The sequence below is a fragment of the Cotesia typhae genome, unplaced genomic scaffold (genome assembly GCF_013202065.1).
Source record: "Cotesia typhae breed Kobodo isofemale line unplaced genomic scaffold, CoteBio_Ctyphae contig_5, whole genome shotgun sequence".
NCBI classification, from domain to species: Eukaryota; Metazoa; Arthropoda; class Insecta; order Hymenoptera; family Braconidae; genus Cotesia; species Cotesia typhae.
Window position 1 is genome coordinate 10,484,771 of NW_027423757.1, and position 23,552 is coordinate 10,508,322.

The window sequence follows — 23,552 nt, forward strand, 5'->3', positions numbered from 1 at the left end:
CAATGTTTAAAAAATTTTAGTAATGTAAAGTTCACGTGATAACGACAAAGTTCAGAATAATCACCAGTACTTATAAAATTATTTTGAATTATTGTTATTTTTAATTTATTTTAAAATTTATTTTTTTATTAATATACGAGAATCACAAAAATTAATAAATAATAAAAAATAAAAATTATAATAATGAATTTTTGTTAATTTTAATTGACAGTTTAGTTAGTTTTTCTAGATAAAAAATTTATCTACATTCTTAATATTTAGGCTATCAACTATAATTGACAAGCAATAACTTAATTAAATTACAAATTTATCTTAGTGTATGGCTCTTTGTTAATACAAATAATTTTTTTTTTTTTTTTTTTTAATAGAAAATTTATGATAGTAAAAATATTTATCGCACGATGAAATATAAAGTTAATGCACTCTTATCGTACACATCACAGATTTGTATTATTTTAATCACGATTTAATAGAGGTAGAAATTACCACTTTATCCCACAAAAAATCACTTGAAAATAATTTTCACAAGTAATTTTAATTCACTGTTTTATAAATCAAATTTAGTATCGAATTACCGAAGCTTTTTGATTGATTTAGTATGCATAGAATTAATTTAAATACTTTTTTTCGTTGTAAATAAAATTGATTAAATATTAAATTTGTTTTTAACAACTTGGTGGAGGTTTCCAGCCGCCAAAAATTCGCTCGACTTCTCGCGCTACGGCGATTGTCAAATGATCTTGTCCTACATTTCCAACAACCTGTTATTTATATATAAAAATATTTTATACTTGTAATTTTATTTAAAAATTTTTTTAAATAATTATTTTTAAATAAAATTACCTGAAATCCAATTGGAAGACCATTTTTATTAAATCCAATAGGACATTGAGTCACAGGAAGTCCGATTGCATTGAAGATCATCATATAAGTAACATTACAAACTCTTGGATAAATTTCATAAGGATAATGAGGCCCATCAATAAATGTCGGGCATATTACAACACCATTATCACCAAGAATATCCTGTAAATCAATTTTAGATAAGTTTATTGCTTGCGTAATGTAATAGTAATCTTACACAGAAAAAAAATTAACTTGAATCAAGTAAATAATTTTGAAAAACTTAATTTTCTTGATTTGATCAGAAAAATTTGTATGAAAATTGATTTAGCATATATTTAATAATTTTAAAAATTTTATAACAAATAAATTATGGCAAAAAAATTGACAGTAGAAATTAAAAAAAAAAAAAACGAAAATGCAATTTTTTTTAAAATATAAAACTAAAAAAATTTTCTTATTTTAAATAAATATTACTTGATTCAATAATTTTTTTTCTTAATTCAAAATAATAAAATTCATCTAAATTATTTTTTTGGTTCAAGAATTTTTCTCTTGATTCAAGTTAATTTTTTTTCAGTGTACATATTAAATAAATTACCTGAAATTGTCTCTTAATCGACTCATTTTTTTCATGCAACCAATTAAAATGATTTTTCGGAAACGAATCGGTTATTTTTTTCAGCAAGCCGTAAAAAAGACTGCTGACGGAATGCGAAGATCTGCAAGTTGAATACCTCAATATCTCTCCAAGAACGCTTTTCCATTTCTAATGCATAAATATAAATTATTTTAAGCTTAATAATTAAAAAATAAATACATAAATATTATGTAAAAATTTTAACTTACTAAAGGAGCGTTTGTTTCTTCATCGAAAACAGTATCAACACCTTCTAGTTTAAGAAGCATAGTTGATGATGCTTCAAAAGCATACTTAAGATCCGGTATAACAGCCTAAATTTTTCTTTGATTAGATTTTTAAATAAATAATTTATTTTAATAGCAAAAAATATCATACCTTGTGGGTTTTAATTCCTTGAGAGCTTTCCAAGTGTTGAATAAACTTGTGAATACCGGTTATTATTTCAGAATTTATTTTGTGAGTAAGAAATGATGGTATTTCTTCAAAGTAGTAGAAATTAATATCCTTAATATTAACCTAAATCAAAACAAGGTAAATCAATTCATTTACATTTAAAAATAACTGATTTTTAAAAGTTCAAATATTTAAATTAAATTAAAAAAAAAATTAATTTAATTTAAAAAAAATTTTAATTAAATTTTTAAAAAATTTACATTCAATTTAAAAAATATTTAAATTAAATTTATAAAAAAATTAAATTAAATTAAAAAAATGTTTAAATTAAATTTTAAAAAAATTTACATTTAAAAATAACTGATTTTTAAAAATTTAAATATTTACTTGCTCATTGACATGCGAAATAGCAACGTCCGACTGGATCATTATTTTTAAAAAAAACAATAGATCGTCAGCGTATCTAACCATTGGCGCAAGGGTCAGAAATGAAGGCCACATTGGATCTACTGAACCTGGCATGTGTCCGTCAGTTGAAACCCATCCTGAAATAAAATAAATTCAAGCTTCAGTTACTTCAAGAAGACTATAATATTTATTTTAATAAAATAAATTAACGCTATAATTTTACCTGGAGTCGGTTTGTGCCCGAAAACTCCACAAAACATCGCTGGAAGTCTTGCAGATCCCCCAATATCAGAGGAGAGACTCAGCAGTGAAGCCGCTGACCCAAGAAGCGCTGCCTAAAGTAAAACAAAAATATTTAAGTGACGATAAATTGCGAAACATTAGACAAAATATTTATAAGACATTCATCGGTCTTTAAATCGCGAATAAACGAGACGGCAAAGAGAAAGTCGTAAAAGTTTAAGTGACGTAAATTTTGAGTATCTTCAAAAGAAATAATAAAAGAAGCTACAACTTTCTCAAGTATTTTTATATCTGTCGTTTCATTATTCATCAAAACGTTAAAATATTTACAGATTTTAATGAAATATTTAAATATTAATTAATAATCCTGATTGACATTTCAATGAAAATTTATTTGCAATTGCAATTATCATTAAATTAATTTTAATTATCATATTTATTGATACAAATAGTGGAATACCTCCCCTCCAGAAGAACCACCAGATGTTCTTCGTGTATCATATGGATTTAATGTTGTGCCGGTCACGTTGTTATAAGTCTCCCAACACATGCACATCTCCGGGGTATTGCTAACAAGGATAATTATACCACCGGCTCTTCTGACACGTTGAACTGAGTCCGCGTCACATAGTGCGATTGCTGGTTCCTTCGTTTTACGTCCAGCAGCATGACTTATTCCTGAAAATTTTATAAGTAATTAATAATTGACTAGCAACCTTGCAGCCAATTATTGCCGGGACTTGTGAACAATAAATAAATAAAATGTTGCTTTATTAAATAATGACTTTTGTTAAGCTGCACTGTACTTTCTTAAATATTGACGTTTTAAAGATATAAGCTCATCCCGATGTTATACTCATCAAGAGCTATCATTTGAATACCCACATCAATTTTTCATATATTTATATATATTATATATATATATATATATATATATATATATATATATATATATATATATATATATATATATATATATATATATATATATATATATATATATATATATATATATATATATATATATATATATATATATATATATATATATATATATATATATATATATATATATATATAAATATATGAAAAATTGATGTGGGTACTCAAATGAAAGCTCTTGATAAGTGTAACATCAGGATGAGCTTATATCTTTAAAAATGTCAATATTTCACAAGATACAAGGTCATTTCTTAATTACAAAAAATGTTTTTTTCTTCCTTATGACTGCAAATATTTTACCCTAATATTTTTCACCAAAATAATAGGAATTTCGAGCAATCAACAGGTGAAAAATAAATAATAAAAAAAAAAAGTATATTTATGATTTATAACAAATAATGTTTCGACATTTTCAACGAGGAAAGAGACACCGTTTTAGATTAATCAACATCTATTATCGTCAATTCCAGTCAACAAGCAGTAGCTCGATCTCCGAGCTAAATTTAACAAGCCTACGGATCAAGTCCGCTGATGATAAATTGTTCTTATTGCACGCAACATTCATCTATATACATGTATCTACATTGTAGGGACATGTCTCGTGTTAAGCACGACAAAAGTCATCTAATCAAAATAATTACACTGATACTCGCCCGACAAGTGTCTCACGATTTCTATGACCTGTCATTAATTCAATCAATCTCTAATGGATTTCGAATTGGGCCATCATTAATTGATACACTCAATGAAGTTTGAAAAATTGCCGATTGATTGATGAATATTCAATCACTCCATTAGAGTGTTTGGAAGAAATATTTAAAGTTCTTCGTATTACAGAGTACACAAGACAAAGTGCAGTCTTTATTTGTTTTAAAATACTTGTTTTTTTTTTTTTTATAAAGTGTTTTAGGTACTTTGTTGAGTTTCATAAATTTTACTATTAAAAATTCTTATTAATATTTAAAATAAATTTTATTTAATATTTTTCTTCATAAATCTTTGAATAATTGTATTTAATGATTTTTTTTTATTTAATATGAAAAATTGCCGCCATTATATAATTTTAAAGATATAAAAAATTATCTGTTGAATTTCATAAATTTTACTATTAAAAATTCTTTCAATTGCATATAAATTCAAACAAAGTACTAGAAAAATTTAATTGACCATAAAAAAAACCGATTTATGTAAATTTTTATTTTTATTTTATAAATTTAATATTTAAAATAAATTTTATTTAATACTTTTCTTCACAAATCTTTGAATAGTTGTATTTAATGATTTTTTTTATTTAATATAAAAAATTGCCGATTTTATATAATTTTAAAGCCATAAAAAATTAAAGTGTTTATAAATCTAAAAACTTAGATAAAATTTTCTCCTATTTGAACTAATTTTAATAGAAATAAAAGGAAGAAATATAAAATCATATATAATATAAACTTGAATCGATAAAATTTAATAACAGATACTTTCTGAATTGATTAATGTCAAAACTTTCATCGAAGAAATGTGTTTCCAATATTATAATCAAATTAGCGTCTTACAAGTCTTAAGAAGATATATAAATAATAATTATATATAAATTAAATACTAAAACAACATAAAAGTAATAAAATAATTGATTACCTTCAACAGCGATACTTTCTTTAACAGTGACGGGAATACCAAGAAGCGGAGTATCGCGAGCCAGTAATTCTTCAGACCTGGTGCCGGATTTCAAAAGGAGATCGACTTCACGTGCTTCCTTGATTGCAGCTTCGAACCGATTTTCCACTATTGCATTTAGCACTGGATTAACTTCTAGACATCGTTCTATATAAGCTCTTACTATTTCTTCACTGGTTATCTATTCGCCGAGCCATAAAAAAAAAAAAAAAAAAAAAAAAAAAAACAATTATTTGCTTAGCCAATAGAAAATGTCATAAGTCATAATTAATACAAGTAATAATAAGTAAAAACTAACGATACCTCTTTTCTGCGTATTCTTCTTGCTAATTCATTAGCATGAATAAATAATAATTTATTAGAAATTGCTGGGCATCGATTTATTTTTCTAAAAGCTGCTAATTTTAAAAAAGGCGTCACTGCACATGATACCATAAATACAAATGCTTTTATGAATACTTTCATCGCACCATTTACAAACTCCTGTGTAAACAAAAAAAAAAAAAAAATACATATTTTAAATAAAATTAAAATAAATATCCGTGAATGAATTTCCAATAATTTTACAATTTAAAATTAGAAATTCAATGTCAAGGTTACGATAATTATAAATTATTACTCGCGTGTTAACTTACCGCGTAATCAAAGCGTCTTATATTAACATACAATAGAGTTAATCCAGATAAAGCTAATTCCATTTTTATTTTTTATTGATCTATTTGTTTATATTAAATAATTTTTATTTTACCACTTTTTAAAAATAACACTGAATTATTTTATCCAGCTGTAAGTATTTTACAATTTTAATTCACTTGAATAATAAAACAATTAATTATTATTTCAGGGAAGAAATAGTGAGATTTAATTCAAGAACTATAAAGACCAGAATTTCTTAATCTAATTACTATTACATGTTGCAATGTCACTGATACATTGGAGAACTTGTTTGAAGGAAAAAAAGTGGATTAAAAATCGATAACAAGTTTAAACGCGACAATCATCAATTAAGTAACTTCGGATTTAATGCGCATAGGAAACTAGTTATTATATATTGTATATTAGATAATAATTGGCTGTATCTTGTTGCAGGTTTTTTTAACAGAGATATTTCTTCGGAGCGAAGATGATAGTGACTACAGGTCATCTGGATGGGTGTAAGATATTTAAAGAGCAAAGAAGATATATATGTAGTGCGTTATGGACAACTCTGTCAATGCGCTGATATGTACGGCATGAATAGTATGAATAGAAGAACAGTGGGGGACCATGCACAATGTTAATATGCCATGCCAATACCACTAAACCGCAAACCTTGGCAGATTGCGTTATGAAATGTAAAAGACACCGGTGTGTTTAATAAGTCAAATCATCACTCTTTTAAATCTATTGTGCATAATTTATTTACAGAAGATATATCTTCATTAAGTCAATCGATTGAGTTGTAAATATATTGAAAATATTTATGCAATATCTTCAAAAATTATGCGACAAAATAACTGCAAGACTTTTAAGTTAGTTTTTATAAAATTGCTATTAACAAAATTAAATTTAAGCTTTTTTTTAATTATTAAGTCAATTTTAAGTTAAAAAATGGATTTAATAAGTATTTAATTATTTAAAAAAATGCATTTAATAAATTACTATTCTGCATAATTTATTTACTGAAGATATATCTTCATTAAGTCAATCGATTGAGTTGTAAATATATTAAAAATATTTATGTAATATCTTCAAAAAAATTATGCGACAAAGTTTTTGTTTAAATAACTGCAAGAGTTTTTAATAAAGTTAATTTTTATAAAATTTCAATTAATAAAATAAATTATAATTAAATGTAAGTTTTTTTTTTTTTTTAATTATTAAGTCAATTTTTAGTTAAAAAAATGTGTTTAATAAGAATTTAAAAAACTGTATTTAATAAGTCAAACCATAACTCTTTTAAACCAATTTTTTGAACCATTAAGTCAATTTTAAGTTAAAAAAATTTTTTTTATTCTGTTTACAATCTAGTTTTTTTTAATTGAGTGATTAAACGTGTTAATCTTTTTTTCTTCTTTTTTCAGAGGCTGAATAGTTATGAGAAGTTGCATAATTAATTAATGCAATGCGTAATTTGCGATAAATCGATAGACTTCAAGTGACTCGAGCTATTGAGTGTAAAGAGAGAATTGATGAATAGAATTTCTAGAAGGGAAGGCTACTCCAGCTTGTGTATTTTATAACGTTATATGCAGGTGTAAATTTTTTTTCAGTGCTAAATAATCTGTCACACCTTATGTTTAGCTGAAATATTGCTCAATAGTAAAATAAATATATTTAAAAATAATACTTGCAAACACTTGTTAAAATGCACTCAAGAAAAAATTTTATAAAATTTTTTTAAGTAAATTGTTTGAACAAAATAAATTTCTAAGTAATATTCTTCATTGTACAAGCAATTTTATACTGGTAATAATTTAGTAGGACAATTTGCTTGTTAGACTGTCGCGGTGTATTATACTGTTGAGGTAACTAACTGATAAAATAGTGCAATTGTCTTTTAAAGTATAAAAAAAAAAAAAAAAAAAAAGATAAGACATCGATAGTTGATAAACAAAAAGTAGTTTAATTGTTGGAATAATTGACTTAGGAAAAATTTATTAAAATTATAAGCCTGAAGTTTAAGTTCTAGACAAATAAGTAAACATGTTTTACAATTTAAAGTGTAATTGAAGAGTTTGAATGATGATAATGACAAAAAATGATAATAAATCTATAAGATGCAATATTGTTTTCTTAAAAACTCTTTTGAAAATTTACAATGATCCTTTGATGGTAGTTTTTAAAATTTTTAACGTTTTTTAGCAAACACTTTACGTCATACTCATGCGTTATGTATTAGCGGTTAAACAATATTATCTTTTGTACTGAAAAATCTCTTGACATTGAAAAAAAAAATCAGACAAAAAAAAACTTAAATTTAAGCGTATTAGTTACAGTAAAATTTATTCTTGTTCATTTTTATTCAACGAACGTTCAATAGATTAGTATTTTTTGTGTTATTAATTATAATTTATAATAATCAATAAATATGTTGTCTAAAAAGCTTATTTATTCTTATGCTAAATATTTATTGAGCAAATTATTGAATTTACATACCATTATGGATTTTAAAATGAATTAATTTCATGCGAATAAATTTAGTAGACGAGGTAAACTGTCAAAACGTGTGATTACTTGATTACTTCTCTCGTTGCAGCTTTGCTCTTCACTTTTTTCCCTCTTCTTCGGTGCAATTACTGACTTTTCAGTCCCGAGTGAGTGAAATGAAAAAATAAAAATAGTCAGAAATTAAAAGCACACTTTAGGATCATAATTTAAAAGAAGAAATAAATTATGAGATTGAAGAAATGAATTACGAGCCACGTGTGGCGAATAACTGGTCAAAGACTGGAATACTTTATTTAAAATAAATTATCGAGTTTATCCGAACCCGGTGAATGGTTCGCGACGACTGAAATTATGTACGAAGAAGAGAGAAAAAGGCTTCTATAAAGTTTGCCGTACAACAAACCAAGTGGGGTGACCACAATAGCAACTGAGAAAAAAGAAACGCTTTCTTGGCTTCATTATTTTACCTATTAGTACGCTTATCGTCCATGACTTAATTATTATTATGACTATTCCGATTATTAATTATTTATTTCTTCCATAACGTTGTTCCACAACAAATTATCTCAGTCAATATTTGATACTCGCTCTCTGATGTTATTGTCTGGATAAATACACATTTTTTATTAAATAAACACTCAATTAACGATACTGAATTGATAATTAGGGTTTTCTTCTTTTAATTTTACTTTTTGACAGATGTCAGCTGAAAAAATTATTTTAAACAAACAATTGAATCAAAGGAACATTTAAAAATTTTTAAATTTATAAAAATAATTATTAAAAATTAATCTAACAAATTATATCGAGCCATTGTTTATTTTTATTTGAAAAAAATACTATTTACATTGCACAGATATCACTATTAATCGTTAACGCGAAATAACGATTTGTTTTTACAGAAGATAAGCAATTTGACGCATTTTTTTTTTACCATACCATACAATTTGAGCCTCTATTTCGTTTACTCAATTATTTTAAAATTCAAGTAAACTCATTAAAACTTTCTTCTTTATTTTTATAATTTTAGAACGGTCATTTTTCTTTAAATTAATTTTTTTTTTTGATTTTATACAATTATTTCGACGGAAATATTTTGACTACCATTATGCAAATTTAATTTAATGTATTTTGATTTAAATCATAGTCAGTATAAATAAATTTGTCCTGTATTGTTTGGAAATAAAAAAATAATTAAAACAAATAAAATTATGACACTCAAATTCTGAAAATTCTTGAAATTTTCATAACAAATTAATGATTATAAAAAAAAAATATTTTTAAAAATTCGCACTTATAATTTTTTTTAATTTTTACACAGAAAGAATAAGATGACACTGGATATAATCTCAGATTATACTCAATGATATCTGTAGTAAAAAAAAATTTCAGATAGTAGCTAGAAAAATCGAGATTATACTGGGTGATATCTGGATTATATTCATTGTAATCTGTATTATACTCATTGTAATCTGGATTATACTAGCTACTATCTGAAATTTTTTTTTTCACTCAGTAAGGTAAAAGACCCCGTTCTTGACACTTGCATTTTTATTTTAATTAAAAAAAAAAAATCAACTCTAACAAATTAATAAATATAATTTTTGAACTATGAATTTGATAATTAATTTTTTGAGAACATTTTATTTTTTTAATTACAATAAAATTGCAAGTGTCAATAGCTGGGTCTTTTACCTTATAATCTGGGATGATATCCAGTGTCATCCTGTTCTTTCTGCATACATATAAAATTTTTTTTCTAAATTTTTTTCATTATAATTTAATTGTTATAAAAATCTAAAAAATTGTTAGATGTCTGTTAAATTGAGTATCACACAAAATTAAATAGTTTAAAATTATAATGACGTTCTAAAATAATAACAATTTAAAGCTTATCCTTACGTGACAATCCAATGCGTCATATTTAATTAAGTACTCATTATTATGATAATTAATAATTATTTTTAGTATACAAATTATTAAATTTAGTTTTATTTATAGTAAATATGTAAAAGTACACTTAACGGGCATCTGAAATCTGAGTTTGAATACAAAAAAATAATTATTCACATTAGTCAATATCGTATTCAAATTTGCTTTTAAAAATTACTCATCCGCAAAAGCTTTATATATAAAATATAATATTTTGTTATTATTATTTTAATAATTATGTTTTAATATTTTTTTTTGTTCAGCATGACTGTGATCAAGTGTTCAAAAGACGTACAGAAAGATAGCTAGTATTTTAGTTGTGTAGTTTCTTTTAACTGTGAATATTTATACGTTTCAATTTCTCCACATTAATTTATTTTATTATCGACATTTGTCTTGTAATAAATACATGATTTTTTTTTTTTATTTCTGTCAATAGATAGTTACACTAAATAATAATTATAATATTGTCAAACATAAATGCGCACCAAATTTATAAAATAAAATTATAAAAGTAAATAAAAATAAAGGCAGTAAAACTTTTGTTGCAATAATTAAATAATAATAATAATTTTAAAAAAATCTCTGTTTTAAAATATACACTAGTGGTACGCATTATTTGTGCACGACTGTAACAAAATGCCAAGAAAATTATTCTAGAATAAAATAAATCTATTATCAACTATTTAATTAATTTATTAAAAAAAAAAAAAAAAAAAAAAAAAAAAAAAAATTAAAGAAATATTTAAAACAATAATTAAATATCTTCGCTGGACACGCGTAATGCCTTAATCTTTTTAAAACCCGCTAACATTAATAATCTAGAAAATAAAAACAATAAAAATACTTAAGTTAAAAAATGAAATTTAAAAAACACACGACGGTAATAAATTATAATAGAAGTATCCTTCTTACATTAATTAGAGAGTAATTATAAATTACGTTAAAAACATTCTAACCATACAACTATATTACAAGAATAACGTTAACGAATTCTTAATAATTATGCTAACGCTCAAAAATTTATTATCCTTTGTTCCTTATTATTATTTTTAATAATAATAACTACTATTATTTAATGATACGTCTCAGATTAAAAGCTGTACGAAATTTAGGTCTGCATTGCAGACTAATATGATTATAGACTTAAATTGCAGCGTAAAAGCATATAAATATCAACAACCTACCGGAAACGATGCTTAGCAAACTTTAAGATTTTAAATCCAGTTAAATAATATCCAAATAATACGCAAGTAGCCAGGAGATAACGATGCAGTTGGTTTCTTTGGAGTTTTACACATTTATTGTTCCACTTGTTGTATTTTAAATAAAAATAAATTTATTTTGTCACCATATTTCATTCATCGAGCATCTTTAGCTGTTAATTTTTCAATTAACTCTTGCAACGGCGCCAGCTCTCGTCTTTCAATTAAATTAAATTCCTAAAAAAAAAAATTAACAATTATTTACTATTCAAGTTCAGATTATTATTTTCAAAATTATAAAACTTAAAATTGGTCAAAGAAATTCAGGAAAATAATTTCAAATTATTCCTGTTACCAATTTTAAGTCATCTAAATTTTCTGGGCCTGATCAAGATTTTAAGATTATTAAAAAACTTACTTGAACAAAAAAAATGAAATGTTTAAATGATGTATTTAAATGTGCCTCCTCTCCTAATTGAACCACCTCACTGAAATGTTGATGGTATATGTGTGCATACACTCGAAACAGTCGTTTTAAAATTGTTTTAGCAATTGAGAGAAAATTTTTAGGAAAAGGAACACCTGTTACATTAAAAAAAAAATTATTTCTTATACTTTAATAGTTACATTAAATATTCCAATAAAATTTACCATACCTATTTTGGAAGGAAAAAGAGTTTCATCGTCCAGCTGATCTTGGACCCAAGTCATTAAATAATCAATGTACTTGGGTGCTGAACATTTGATAGGTTTTTTAACAGTGTGACCATCAGCCCAATGGTACTCATATTTAGGTCCTGCCGACATTATCGGGCAGCTTTCTTCAGTACAAAATTCCGTGATTGTACCGTACAGCATGTTTATTTGATTAAAAAAATCAACAGCTAAAACAAGACAATAAAATTAATCAAATATTGTAATTAAAATCATTAGCTTGTTATCTCGGACAAATTACTTACTGTTAACTGCTACCCACTCATTCAGATCTTCTCCCTCAGGTAACATGACAGCAAGTCTCAGATTCCCCGAGCCCAAAGTCGCAGCAGCATGTTTCATCAAGTCATACTGATGTGTCCCTTCAGGAATATTTTTCTTAGGCTTGAATGTCTTAGAAGACCGGCTTCCACTGCAAACAAAAATAAAATCAATACAAACTCCCAATTAATTTCTTTACTAAATATAACAATAATCCTGTGCGAAAAAATTAGCATAATAATGTAAGAGTATTAATCTAACAAATGACTCATAACATACTATATTTGTAATAATGACGTGAGTCAACGGTGCAATATAAATAAAAATAAAAAAAAAAAAAAAAAAAAAAAAAAAAAAATAAACCTCGACTAATGTAAGTAAAAAAATTTTTCGAGGATAAATAAATAATTATTTTTTAAAGTCTAATGGATTAAAAAATACACAATTCTGATGAGACTCAATTGGTGGTCTATTTATAGATAAACTATTGGACTTGAGAGAAATGAATTCATGTAGACAGGTCAAGAACCTAAATTTAAAAAAAAAAAGAACTTGATCCAGTAATAATATTTATGTCAGTAATTAACAACAGTGTTGGGTGGAGATAGTGCTCCGATAGTCAAGTATTCTGTCATATCAATCGACAACAAGAACGGATCTTTCTAAATAAATAGCACTTTCTCAGGATATTGATCAATGACGTGCTAATAAATTTGAGTTAAAAATCAATCTTCATCATTAACTTGACAATAATCAATTAAAATTAATTAATTAATCAATTTACTTGGTAAAAATGTAAAAAATAATTATTGATAAAAAATACTTACAATAGGAAGCTCATTCTGATAAAGTAGCTGTCGCGTCAATGTGCGACTTAGGCTGTTGCTACGTCGATTTAATATTTTTTTTGTTAAAATCACCACGTAAAACAACTGACACTTATTGTTGTGGCGGGTGGTTTATCAACGACACTCGCTATACAGTCGGTCTAGGTAAAAATTATAAATTACAGCAGTGATGTAAAATGGCAGACCTTTTTTTTAAGAGGTAATTTTTTTGTCAACTACCTCAAGAAGAGAGATGATTCCATCGACTGCACACACACTTTCCTCCTCTCTCTCTCCCGCTCCAGCTCTTTTAACAGACTATTTCCTTTCTGTTTTTCTATTGGTCCTTCTCTTAGAGCTCGTTGGGTTACGTCATATCCGCAAGTGGATTTTAGAAATTTTTAAATGACGGCTATTGGTCCGAAAACACCTGTCACGTGATACCAGCTGTTAAATTAAATTGAATAGTCATAACACTGAAGTTGACAGACATTAAAAATTTTTTTAGAATTTGGTAGCAATTCAATAATAAAAAAAAAATTTTATTAAAATGTTTCACATGTCAAAATTAATAAAAATTACAAGTGAAAATTTTTAGAAGCATTTTTTTATTGTTATTGATTTGTTAAAAATATTTTTAAAAGTGACAGCTGACTGCTAACTTCAGTATTATGAATAGTCAACAAGAAATCACAACAGCAATAGTTTGAACTAACCTCAAAAAATAATATACACATTTCAATAATATGGGATTACTCTAACCTAAACGTTTGTTTATTTACATGTGGGTGTCAACAAGTTAATACCGGTGAAATTTATTTATTTTATCTCAGTGACATATTTATTTAATTGATAATGGAGGACATTACTATACGACAAGCTTTTCTTAAGCTTAAGCCAATCTGTGATTGTTTAATAGAAGAACCGACAATTAAAAATGCTATTGATGTTGAAAAATGTGTAAAAAATTTACCAGCTTCAGTAATACAAAATCTTAATGAATATATTTTATTCCCAGTTATAATTCATTTACAAAATAATATAAGGTAATTATTTTTATTATAATAATTCATTTTTAATTAATCTACTATAATTTTTTATGATATTAAAGTCAGCAGTCACTTAACCATTTTTTTATTTTTATTTAACAAGTAGATTATTTCCAAAAAATTATTTAAAAAAAATTGAGTTTTATTTTTTTTTTAATTTTTACATGTCAATTTTTTCTCCGACTTTTTATTTGCCACAATTTATTTATTAAAAAAATTATCAAAAATCTGCTAAATTAATTTTTTTCTTTTTCAGCAAAGATGTCAAATTACATTTGATGTATATTGTCAAATCAGTCATTACCAGATTAAGATTTTACAAACTTGAATTTTTTAATAAACTTTATGTATGTTTTATTATTTCTATTTATGATTCTGCACAGAGCAATTTAGGTAAGACATTAATTTTTAATTTATTTTCTGTCATTTAAATATAAAAAAAAAAAAGGTTAAATATTCACAATATTTATTTTTCAGTAATTCAGTCACATGAAGAACTAAAAGAATGCGTTGTCGATTGTTTAAAATATTTGATTGTCAATACATCGCTTGACGTAATAGAAGAATTTTACACACGTGAAAATGCAGCGAAAATCAGCCAAAGTATTTATACTTGTTTATCAATAGCAGTTACAGAAAAATCATTTTCTTTACGGTAGTCAATTAAAACTATTGAATTAATTTATTTTTTTACAAAAATATTAATATTTAAAATTATCTTTTAAAAAGAATTGCTGCCTTGGAAGCACTTATAGCTCTCTCCTATGTCCACGACAGTGTCGATGCCTCAGAAGTTGTTTTACGTAATGATGTAGCGAATATTATAATGTTATTTCTTCCCGGTATTGTCAAAAAATTACAAGAAATTTATCAAGGAAGCGATGTTCAACATCATAAAATTACCCTGGTAATTTTCAATATATTTATTTATTTATTTATTTAACATTATTTAAAAATAATTTTTAAAATTTTTTATAAAAAAATTATTTTAGATGGCAGTAAGAGCATTGGGACGTATTGTAGCACTGGTAATGGAAGATCTAGTGAAAAATACCGAAGTATCAACTCTCCCAGCTTTGCCCCAAATGTCAAGCTCTACCTCAGACCCTCTGGGTATCCAATTAAACCAGGAAGGTCGTCAAGGTATGGAGAAACATATAAAAACAGTAGTGCGTAATCAAGAATGGCTAGACGCAGCTGCTGATAAACTCCAAGCTCCAATGCGTGACTTGATAAATCTAAAAAAACATTCTCACTATAAAGTAAGAAAAGAATTAGCTGTAACAGTAATTTTACTACTCACTAAATGTCCAAGTAACCTTCGCCAGAGTTTTGCAGAACTGACTGAAATTTTGATAACCCTGTCAGAAGATGATGTTCCAGAAGTACGAGATCTAGCAAACTCATTGCTGAGCCAAGTTAACAATATTGTCACTCAATATAAAATGAGATCAATTGTTGAAACTCTAGAAGAAAGGTTTTACAAGCTTTTGACAAAGTTACCGCGAATCATCCGCCGATCAGACGATGCAGCGCAATTGTCGTACTTGAACCAGTTGGCTGGTTACTTGAGACTTCTCGGAAAAGAACGTCTTCCTCAAATAATGACTTCCATCGCTCATTTAAGACGTTTGATTTTATCCCTGGTCTACGTAGCTGAGCTTGACTGCAGTGATGTCACAATTCTTGAAGAAAATCAGCTGCGGACAATCGAGGATGTTGTTGACTCACGGCGGTCTTGGAAGAAGTTCAAATTCATTCGTGACTCAACAACTGAAGAAAAACTAATTCTCATTTGCAGTTTACTGAGTAGTCTTGGAGAATTATCAATTTTAGTCAACAGTATCTTCGAACTCATTACCGACATGCCTCACTATCGTAAAGAATTGACTCTGCTGCTAAACTGGATGCTCAAATCAGGTTACGAAGCCCCGGTGTCTCTTCTGCGGCAAGTTGTAGATTACTACACGGATCCTGAGCTTTGGTACCTGCCTATCCAAGATGAAGGTACTTCACTTCGTCAATTGCAATACAATGTCGTCGAGTCTTGCTTATTGACAGAAGGTCTGGGGATCTTAGCGTCGGTACTCAAGGAGGATTATCATCAATTTCTCTTAAAGACTCTGTACTTAGTAATTGAAAGAGCGGGAAGCGGTCACGGGATGATAAGTCTCGTGGGCCTTCAGACTCTTGATCATATTGCTAATGCTCAAGGAAAGAAGAGTATAACTGATTTAATTCGCGAAAATGTAGACTATATTTCTTACCACGTTACCATTAAATTAAGAAGGGTTGAAAAAAATCCTGGTGTGCTAAATGTCGTTGCTGTTGTCATGAAGTACAGTACTATGGACGTGCTGCCTTGTCTGAAAGAAATTGTTGAAGATGCTTTGACTCAACTGGGGGCCAATTTTCAGAAGGCAAATGTTTACTCACTGCTCAAAGTGCTCTACACATTTACTGTGTGTTTGAAGCAATTGTTGGGTATTAGCGAAAGTGTAAAGAAGAAAGAAGAAGAAAAGGAAATAAATATCGCTGAGAGAGTGATAGAAAATTTATTAGAGCACTGTGAATCGAAAAAAGTGTCTGAAGATTTTGAGAATGACGAACTGGGTGGCAGCCCTGAAGATATTTTAAAAGATATTGAGAATAGAGAGGATGAAAATCCAGATTATAATGCTACGGAAGAAAATAGAGAGCCTCCAATGCACATTAAAATTATTGAGAGTATAATGAAACAGTGTTTACACTTCTTGCCGTCTAAAGACATGGCCAAGCTTTTGCTGAGCATGCAAACACTTCAGGAAGGTATTTTTATTCTTAAAGATTGGACGGATCAATTGCTACCTATCGTACACGAAATTTGGCATCCACTGGTGGATCGATTTCAAGATTCTAATATACTTATTATAAATACCGCCTGGCAATTACTTTTCACTCTAGCTCAGGTGTCTGAAGACTTTATTAGAAGTCGCACCCTCAAACAAGTGTCTCCAGGATTGGCAAAATTTTTAAATGATTCTGCTAAAGATAGTTATAAAAAAGATTCTAAAAACGGATATAAATTTACCCAGAAATTTAAATTACAAAGATTACTTCTTATGCAAATGGGACCCGTGACACGTTATTTAAAACTCCAAGAACCGGATCTCTGGAAGTTGGTTACTATTACCGAGCCTTATCTTGACTGCTATCAGCAACCTGAATTGCAGAAATGTTGTGTTAATTTGTACAAAGAGATTGCTGATTTAAATGGGGACATTGTTTGGGTCAAGTGTATCAGTCTTTGGCACTCACATGTTAGTAAGGTTTCTCCGGATGAAGGTTTTAGCATTGATTTAGAGTTGGAAAAAGTTAATGATAGTAGTAATAAATATGTTAAGAATTTAAAAACAATATTTAGGTATATTGATGAGAAGATTCGAATGGTTGACAGATGAGTGTTTAAATAATATTTGTTGTACAGTAATTCAATTAAAAATGTTGTTTTTTGTTACTCCATGTACAGTGTAAAAAATTAAATTCATTAAATCATAATGATTTGATTTTACTAACGTAGAAAACTAACGATTGGTCTTTTAGGTCCCAGTGATTGTTCTTTTTTTAGAGCGTCCATTAATGATTCATTTAATTTTTTTCCTACAGCAATTCCAGTCTGTAAAATTAATTATTTTGAATTGTCAATCAAAATTTGGTAATTATTTACGAGTGAAAATTTAAAATAAATAATTCATCAATTTTTTATGGCCAAAAATAGGGTTGACCCCACATGTAAATGATTACCCAAAATTTTTTTTTATTTTATAAAAATTGTTGAAAATTATGAACTACCTGCAAAGTTTTTATAAACGTAGCTGGTTGAAGACTTCCATATCCTGTTTTTACAACTGACGTGATTTCTCCTGAAGGAATTACTGATAAAACCACACTAGCTGCTGCGCAAGCTTCCTCTTCAGCTATGGGGTCTACAATACAATTATCACCTATCTAAAAAATATTCAATTTAATCAGTAAATTAAATATCAACTAATTGACTATAGAATAACAAAAATGAAACAGTGTTTGATAAATTACTTTGCATAATGTGACGAGCACTGGAAAAGATTCAACATTCAAAGTGACGCAGTCAAATGGGTCATCAGAGACTTGCAGGTCAGCTTCTCCACCATCCAATGTTGCAGCTGTCACTCTTGGAAGCTCTGTATTAAATAAAGCAGCTTTTATTGCAGCTCCAATAGCGTCATATAAATTTCCACCACATTGTAAAATCTATTTACAAGAAAAGAATTGATTATGATGGTTATAATTATTTTTAACAATTAAATAAAATTATTTTTAAAAATTAAACATACCAAAACGTCAACATACATTTTCCAGCATTTTTTATGTGGTAATATTGACAAAAATTTAAGATTAAATGTTTTCTGTGACTGATAAGTGTTTGTCAGTACATTGCTGATCTCTGTAGCCAAATCGTCTCCGCCTTTACCTTCAAACTCCGGGGCTGCGTTAGCAGAACTTTAATAAAAAAATGAATTAATCAATTAATTAATTATTGAGGAATTAGTAACGATTTTATCAAGCAAGCAATGAAAATTAAATTAGCTGACATTTGAAAATTTTTAGAATTTTTTTATTAAAAAAATTATTACAAAAAACATTTAATTGTAATAAAACTAATTTAATAAATTAAAAAAAAATCAAAAAGTCAAAAACGTCGGCTAACTTAAATATTATTATCGAACAACGTACCAATCAACAAAGAACTCCAGTTTCCCCTCATAAGGTCTATCGGGAAATGGAGTATCCACTTCAACCTTAACACCTACGAGCACATCGGTATTCCCAATTTTTAATCGCGCTGATCCATTTGTTTGTGGCATTAATTTTGTCTCAATCTCAATTGACCGGTACTCACATTGACGACGTCCATCTATCCTCAAATCTGCCTATTTTATGCAAGAAAATAAATGTCACAATAAAAATATTTATTTAACAAATAATTTAATAAAAAAATTATTCTTACATCTACACCGTGAAGAATAAATGTCTTTTCAGCTAAACTTAATGGATTTTCCATCTTTTTAGTAAATGTTTAAATTAAATTACTGTTAATAAAAAATCAGCTCACACTTGGACTCTTATTTATGTCTACACACTAAGGTTATGTTTACAAGAACGTGTTTTTCCATAACAATAATAATCATAAAGTTTGAGTTTTTTAATCAATCCAGGTGTCTCTAGTTGTTGGTGTTTATTCTTGCTCTAGTAACTAAAAACCAAGTATCATTAAAAATTACAGATGTCAATAATAATAATAACAACAACAACAATATATATGATGTATACGAATGCAAAGTTGTCCCAATTGTCAGTAAATTTTTTACAAATAAAAAAATAATTCTTGAATGGTATGTAAAATAAATGTAATTATTTTTTATAGCACTGAAGTTGACGTTGGAAATTTTTATGAAAATTAATGTAGCACATATTTAATAACTTTAAAAATTTTATAACAAATAAATTATAGTAAAAAAAAAAAATAAGAAATAAAAATTAGCATCTAGAAATTAAAAAAATTTTTAAATGTAATTTTTTAAAAATAATTTTTTGAAATAAATCTTTTTGTTAAAAAAATTAAAAATTGTCAAGTGACAGCTTACTTAAATGTCATGAAATATTTTTAGAACTTTATAGCAATTAAATTATAGTGAAAATAATTTAATAAAAAAATTCCACGTGTGAAAATAAAAAAAATTTATTTGATGAAATTTTTAGGAACATTTTTTTAATTATAATTAATTTGTTATAAAAATTTAAAAAAATTGATAAGTGTCAGCTGATGATATTAAAGTTAGCAGTCTTGAACATATTTTAATTTTTTTTTAACAAACAAAGTTGGTTTAAAAAATTATTTAAAAAAAATTTCATTGTTAATTTTTTAAAATATTTACATGTCAATTTTTTTTGCCATAATTTATTTGTTAAAAAAATTATTAAATAGTTGCTAAATTAATTTTCATTGTCAGCTAACTTCAGTATAATAATTTCTTATTTAATTTTTCAGATTAATACTAGTTAATCTTGACTGTCTTGTAATTAAAATATCAACATGTCAGATTTAAAAGAACCGACGAATTTGATGGCTAAGTACCATATTATTAATAACAAATTAAAAAAACGTTTTATGAAAAATCCGAATTACCCAGAAATTAGCGAAGAATTTATCTCATTAGCAAAAGAATGTGAGCAAAACCAAGCTTGGCAGTATGCTGGTTTGTGTTATACAGCGGCATCACAGTGCTATCACATAATGGGAGTAACAACGTCTGAGATAAATTCATTGGTGCAAGCTGGAAGACAGTACTTGGTAGCTGAAAAACAGAATAAAGACATTGGGTGTCCGTCTTTGGGTCAAGAGAATATTGTAGCTGCTACTAAATGCTTCCTGGATGCTTCAGAACGGGTTCCTGATGCACCAGAGTTCAAGGTGCTCGTTTCTGAGTGCCTAAGAGAAGTTGCGTCCTATCAAAAAGGCACATCAGCCTGTGATCAATTGCTGAAAAAATCCATCAGCATGTGTGCGACCGTGGAATCCTTCGACGCTTTGATAGTCAACAGTATAAAGCAAGACAACTATGTTGAAGCTCTCAACGCGATTAATGAACTAATCAGTCTTATTGAAAGTACAAAGTCAAAGACGTTGACTCGCTATCGCCATTCTTTACACAACGCCGAAATCAATCGAATATTGTTGGTGTTGATTATGTATCCCACGTGTTTCAAGATCCAACCTGTGCATAAAAAAATTCTGGATAATTTTATTGCCAATGAAGAAAACACTAAAAATTGTCTCTGCTTGTGCGATGACGAATTTATTTTACTCCAGTCGTTGATCTTGGCGTGTCAGTCTGAAGACATTGAAGCTATTTTAGATTTAGAAACAGAACTGTGGAAATATTTAAATGCTTATCAGAAAGATCTTTTGAGAGTACTTGTTCGAATTATTACTAATGAGTGAATTTATTTACATAGATAAATTTTATTTTATTAATTTTTAGACTAAAAAAATATGGTAAATATTTACAAGTGGGGTCAATCATTTTAATTTTAATTTTTTTAAACGAAATTTCTATTTGATTTTATTTTTTCACTTAGTTATGGCCCAAAATGGTGTTGAGCCCATTTGTAAAAAATTACCAAAAATATTTAATATTGAAAATTATTGATGCACTGTAAATAATTAAAAATTGCATTTAAATATAATAAAAAAAAAAAAGTCAAGTAATGTGTGTAAACATAAAATGAATAAGAATTACATTAAAAAATTTATTAAAAAAATAATTTTATTTCTTATATAACTATCCGTCATTACACTTGAATATTAGCGTTTATCATATTTTTTTTTATGATTAATTAATAGTTAATAATTATAATATAGAAAAAATTTGACAATTATTTGCATTTTAAATTACGCTACTAAAAATATTTATAATTGAGTATATTATTTTATTTAACATCGCAATTAGGCATAATAGAAAAAATAATTTGTTTTTTTAGTTAATTATTAATACCATGTACATAATATACAATAGTCGTATGTAAATAATTATAAGCATTATTTAAAATGCATAACTACGAAAGTGTGTCGTGATAAATTATCAAAGAAGGCAGTAGTCAGTAATAAATAAAAAAAAATATTCAATATTACATTATACCCGTAAACAACCAGGTAACATATTGTGATACAATAACTTTAAAGTTAAATAATTATAATTGTATCTTATGAGTAGTGAGTTTTAATAATTAGCATCTATAAATATTTATTATTGCCATGGGTATAATAAATAATAATCATTGTCGCTCTTACGCATCACTCACAGGTACCAATTAATAATTATAAACTAGCCATGATTAATTGTGCTATTACAATATTTACAGTGAATATTTTTTGGCTACTGTATCACTGAGTAAAATTGCACCAAGGGTATTAAATACTATATCTACATATTTGTCACGATTCAATACTTTCATACTTATGTACATTGTATAAATTATTTGATACGGTCAATTGTTCATAGATTATCATTATTAAATAACTTTTAATTTACATTATTGGATTTGATCCTAATTTTTTTAATTTATACAAATTTAAATTATTATTCACTCTCACATTTTATTAAATCGCAATTATTACTCCAAAATAAACAATTACCAAAACCACTGTAACAAATTAATGAAACAGCAACAAAAAATACCAAGCTGCAGATAATGCATGGCCTTCTTTCCAAGAAAAATCCTATAAGATAAAGTACCATAAACATGACATGAGTTGGAAGCAATGCAGGATTCACTGGTTTTGGAATCAGCAAAACTGGTATCAGCCACTGTAGACAATACATCCTTCCCTAATAATTATTTAATTATCTCCCTGATTATAACCTCTTGGAACTTTATTTTTTATCGGTTAATCATTATCACCTATATCTAAAAAAACAAAAAAAAAATAATTAATATTTTTAAATTCAAGATTATTTTTTATAAATCATGCATGCTTATCTATGCAATATATATATATATATATATATATATATATATATATATATATATATATATATATATATATATAATGTTTCATAATTGATACCTTGTGATGTCCATGGTGTAGCGCAAGTTAATTGTTTAAACAAACACTATGACAATTTATTACAGCTATCAATAATTTTTTATTGACACTAAACTCAGCATTTATTTTTCATATAAATATTTCAAGTATTAATCAAAGCATTTCCCACTTGGTTTTGTTAACAAGAATTTAAAATATTAAAATGAACTATTTTAATAAAAATATCATGACGGAAGACTGATGACAATAACAATGAGTAACAATAAAATTAAAAAATATATATGTTAATTATTACCTTTACCATGGTCTTATTTTAAATGACTAACCTTAAATTTATTGTTATTTAACTGCTGTAGGTATTTAAATGCACAGATGTTAACTTCAACTAGCGACATCTATGAATTAGATCTTAGTTAAATTTTAAAAAATACTTAAGATCATGAAAATTAAGCTAGCTGACATTTAAAATTTTTTAGAATTCTATTTTTATTGAAAAAATTTTCTCTAATAAAAAACTTTAAAAACTGTAAGTGCAATTTTTAAAAAATATTTTTTTGTTTTAATTTAATCATTAAAAAATTAAAATCGTCGGCTAACTTTAGTATTATAACAAAATTATGAAAAGCAGTCGCTTAACCATTTTTTAAT

General features: G+C 26.6%; 6 protein-coding genes across 9 annotated transcripts; 2 read left to right on the top strand and 4 right to left on the bottom strand.

Annotated features, from left to right (window-relative positions):
* Window positions 1–175: 175 nt before the first annotated feature.
* Window positions 176–11,548, bottom strand: LOC141530478 (fatty-acid amide hydrolase 2-A-like). 4 transcript variants are annotated; one of them, XM_074247599.1, is made up of 13 exons: window positions 11,410–11,533; window positions 8,758–8,996; window positions 8,279–8,422; window positions 5,444–5,623; window positions 5,102–5,321; window positions 2,991–3,208; window positions 2,511–2,622; window positions 2,267–2,424; window positions 1,862–2,002; window positions 1,693–1,797; window positions 1,445–1,612; window positions 844–1,026; window positions 176–761 (listed from the first exon to the last, which is right to left on the bottom strand). In XM_074247599.1, exons 3-13 carry the CDS (start codon window positions 8,279–8,281, stop codon window positions 666–668), a joined length of 1,584 nt encoding a protein of 527 aa, XP_074103700.1. In that variant the 5' UTR covers window positions 8,282–8,422; window positions 8,758–8,996; window positions 11,410–11,533; the 3' UTR covers window positions 176–665. The 4 variants fall into 4 exon arrangements, with proteins under 4 accessions (XP_074103700.1, XP_074103701.1, XP_074103702.1 ...); XM_074247600.1 differs by lacking the exon at window positions 8,758–8,996 and having other exon boundaries at window positions 11,410–11,548; XM_074247601.1 differs by lacking the exons at window positions 8,279–8,422; window positions 8,758–8,996 and having other exon boundaries at window positions 11,410–11,534.
* Mats (MOB kinase activator-like 1) lies at window positions 9,091–13,503 on the bottom strand. The gene is made up of 5 exons (XM_074247603.1): window positions 13,230–13,503; window positions 12,387–12,553; window positions 12,084–12,311; window positions 11,846–12,009; window positions 9,091–11,664 (listed from the first exon to the last, which is right to left on the bottom strand). The coding sequence occupies exons 1-5, from the start codon at window positions 13,241–13,243 to the stop codon at window positions 11,584–11,586; spliced, it is 654 nt and encodes a 217-aa protein (XP_074103704.1). The 5' UTR covers window positions 13,244–13,503; the 3' UTR covers window positions 9,091–11,583.
* A 399-nt stretch (window positions 13,504–13,902) lies between these two features.
* Window positions 13,903–17,815, top strand: Tti1 (Telo2 interacting protein 1). Its single transcript, XM_074248096.1, has 5 exons — window positions 13,903–14,275; window positions 14,535–14,671; window positions 14,756–14,933; window positions 15,008–15,185; window positions 15,271–17,815. The coding sequence occupies exons 1-5, from the start codon at window positions 14,085–14,087 to the stop codon at window positions 17,716–17,718; spliced, it is 3,132 nt and encodes a 1,043-aa protein (XP_074104197.1). The 5' UTR covers window positions 13,903–14,084; the 3' UTR covers window positions 17,719–17,815.
* Rrp42 (exosome complex component Rrp42) lies at window positions 17,657–19,464 on the bottom strand. Its single transcript, XM_074248098.1, has 6 exons — window positions 19,305–19,464; window positions 19,031–19,227; window positions 18,631–18,796; window positions 18,353–18,547; window positions 18,110–18,265; window positions 17,657–17,933 (listed from the first exon to the last, which is right to left on the bottom strand). Exons 1-6 carry the CDS (start codon window positions 19,356–19,358, stop codon window positions 17,829–17,831), a joined length of 873 nt encoding a protein of 290 aa, XP_074104199.1. The 5' UTR covers window positions 19,359–19,464; the 3' UTR covers window positions 17,657–17,828.
* Window positions 19,465–19,541: 77 nt separating this feature from the next.
* On the top strand, window positions 19,542–21,585 carry LOC141530781 (40-kDa huntingtin-associated protein). The gene is made up of 2 exons (XM_074248097.1): window positions 19,542–19,689; window positions 20,346–21,585. Exon 2 carries the CDS (start codon window positions 20,391–20,393, stop codon window positions 21,297–21,299), a length of 909 nt encoding a protein of 302 aa, XP_074104198.1. The 5' UTR covers window positions 19,542–19,689; window positions 20,346–20,390; the 3' UTR covers window positions 21,300–21,585.
* A 70-nt stretch (window positions 21,586–21,655) lies between these two features.
* Window positions 21,656–23,213, bottom strand: Bc10 (BLCAP apoptosis inducing factor bc10). The gene is made up of 2 exons (XM_074247880.1): window positions 22,926–23,213; window positions 21,656–22,765 (listed from the first exon to the last, which is right to left on the bottom strand). Exon 2 carries the CDS (start codon window positions 22,678–22,680, stop codon window positions 22,438–22,440), a length of 243 nt encoding a protein of 80 aa, XP_074103981.1. The 5' UTR covers window positions 22,681–22,765; window positions 22,926–23,213; the 3' UTR covers window positions 21,656–22,437.
* Between the last annotated feature and the right edge of the window lie 339 nt (window positions 23,214–23,552).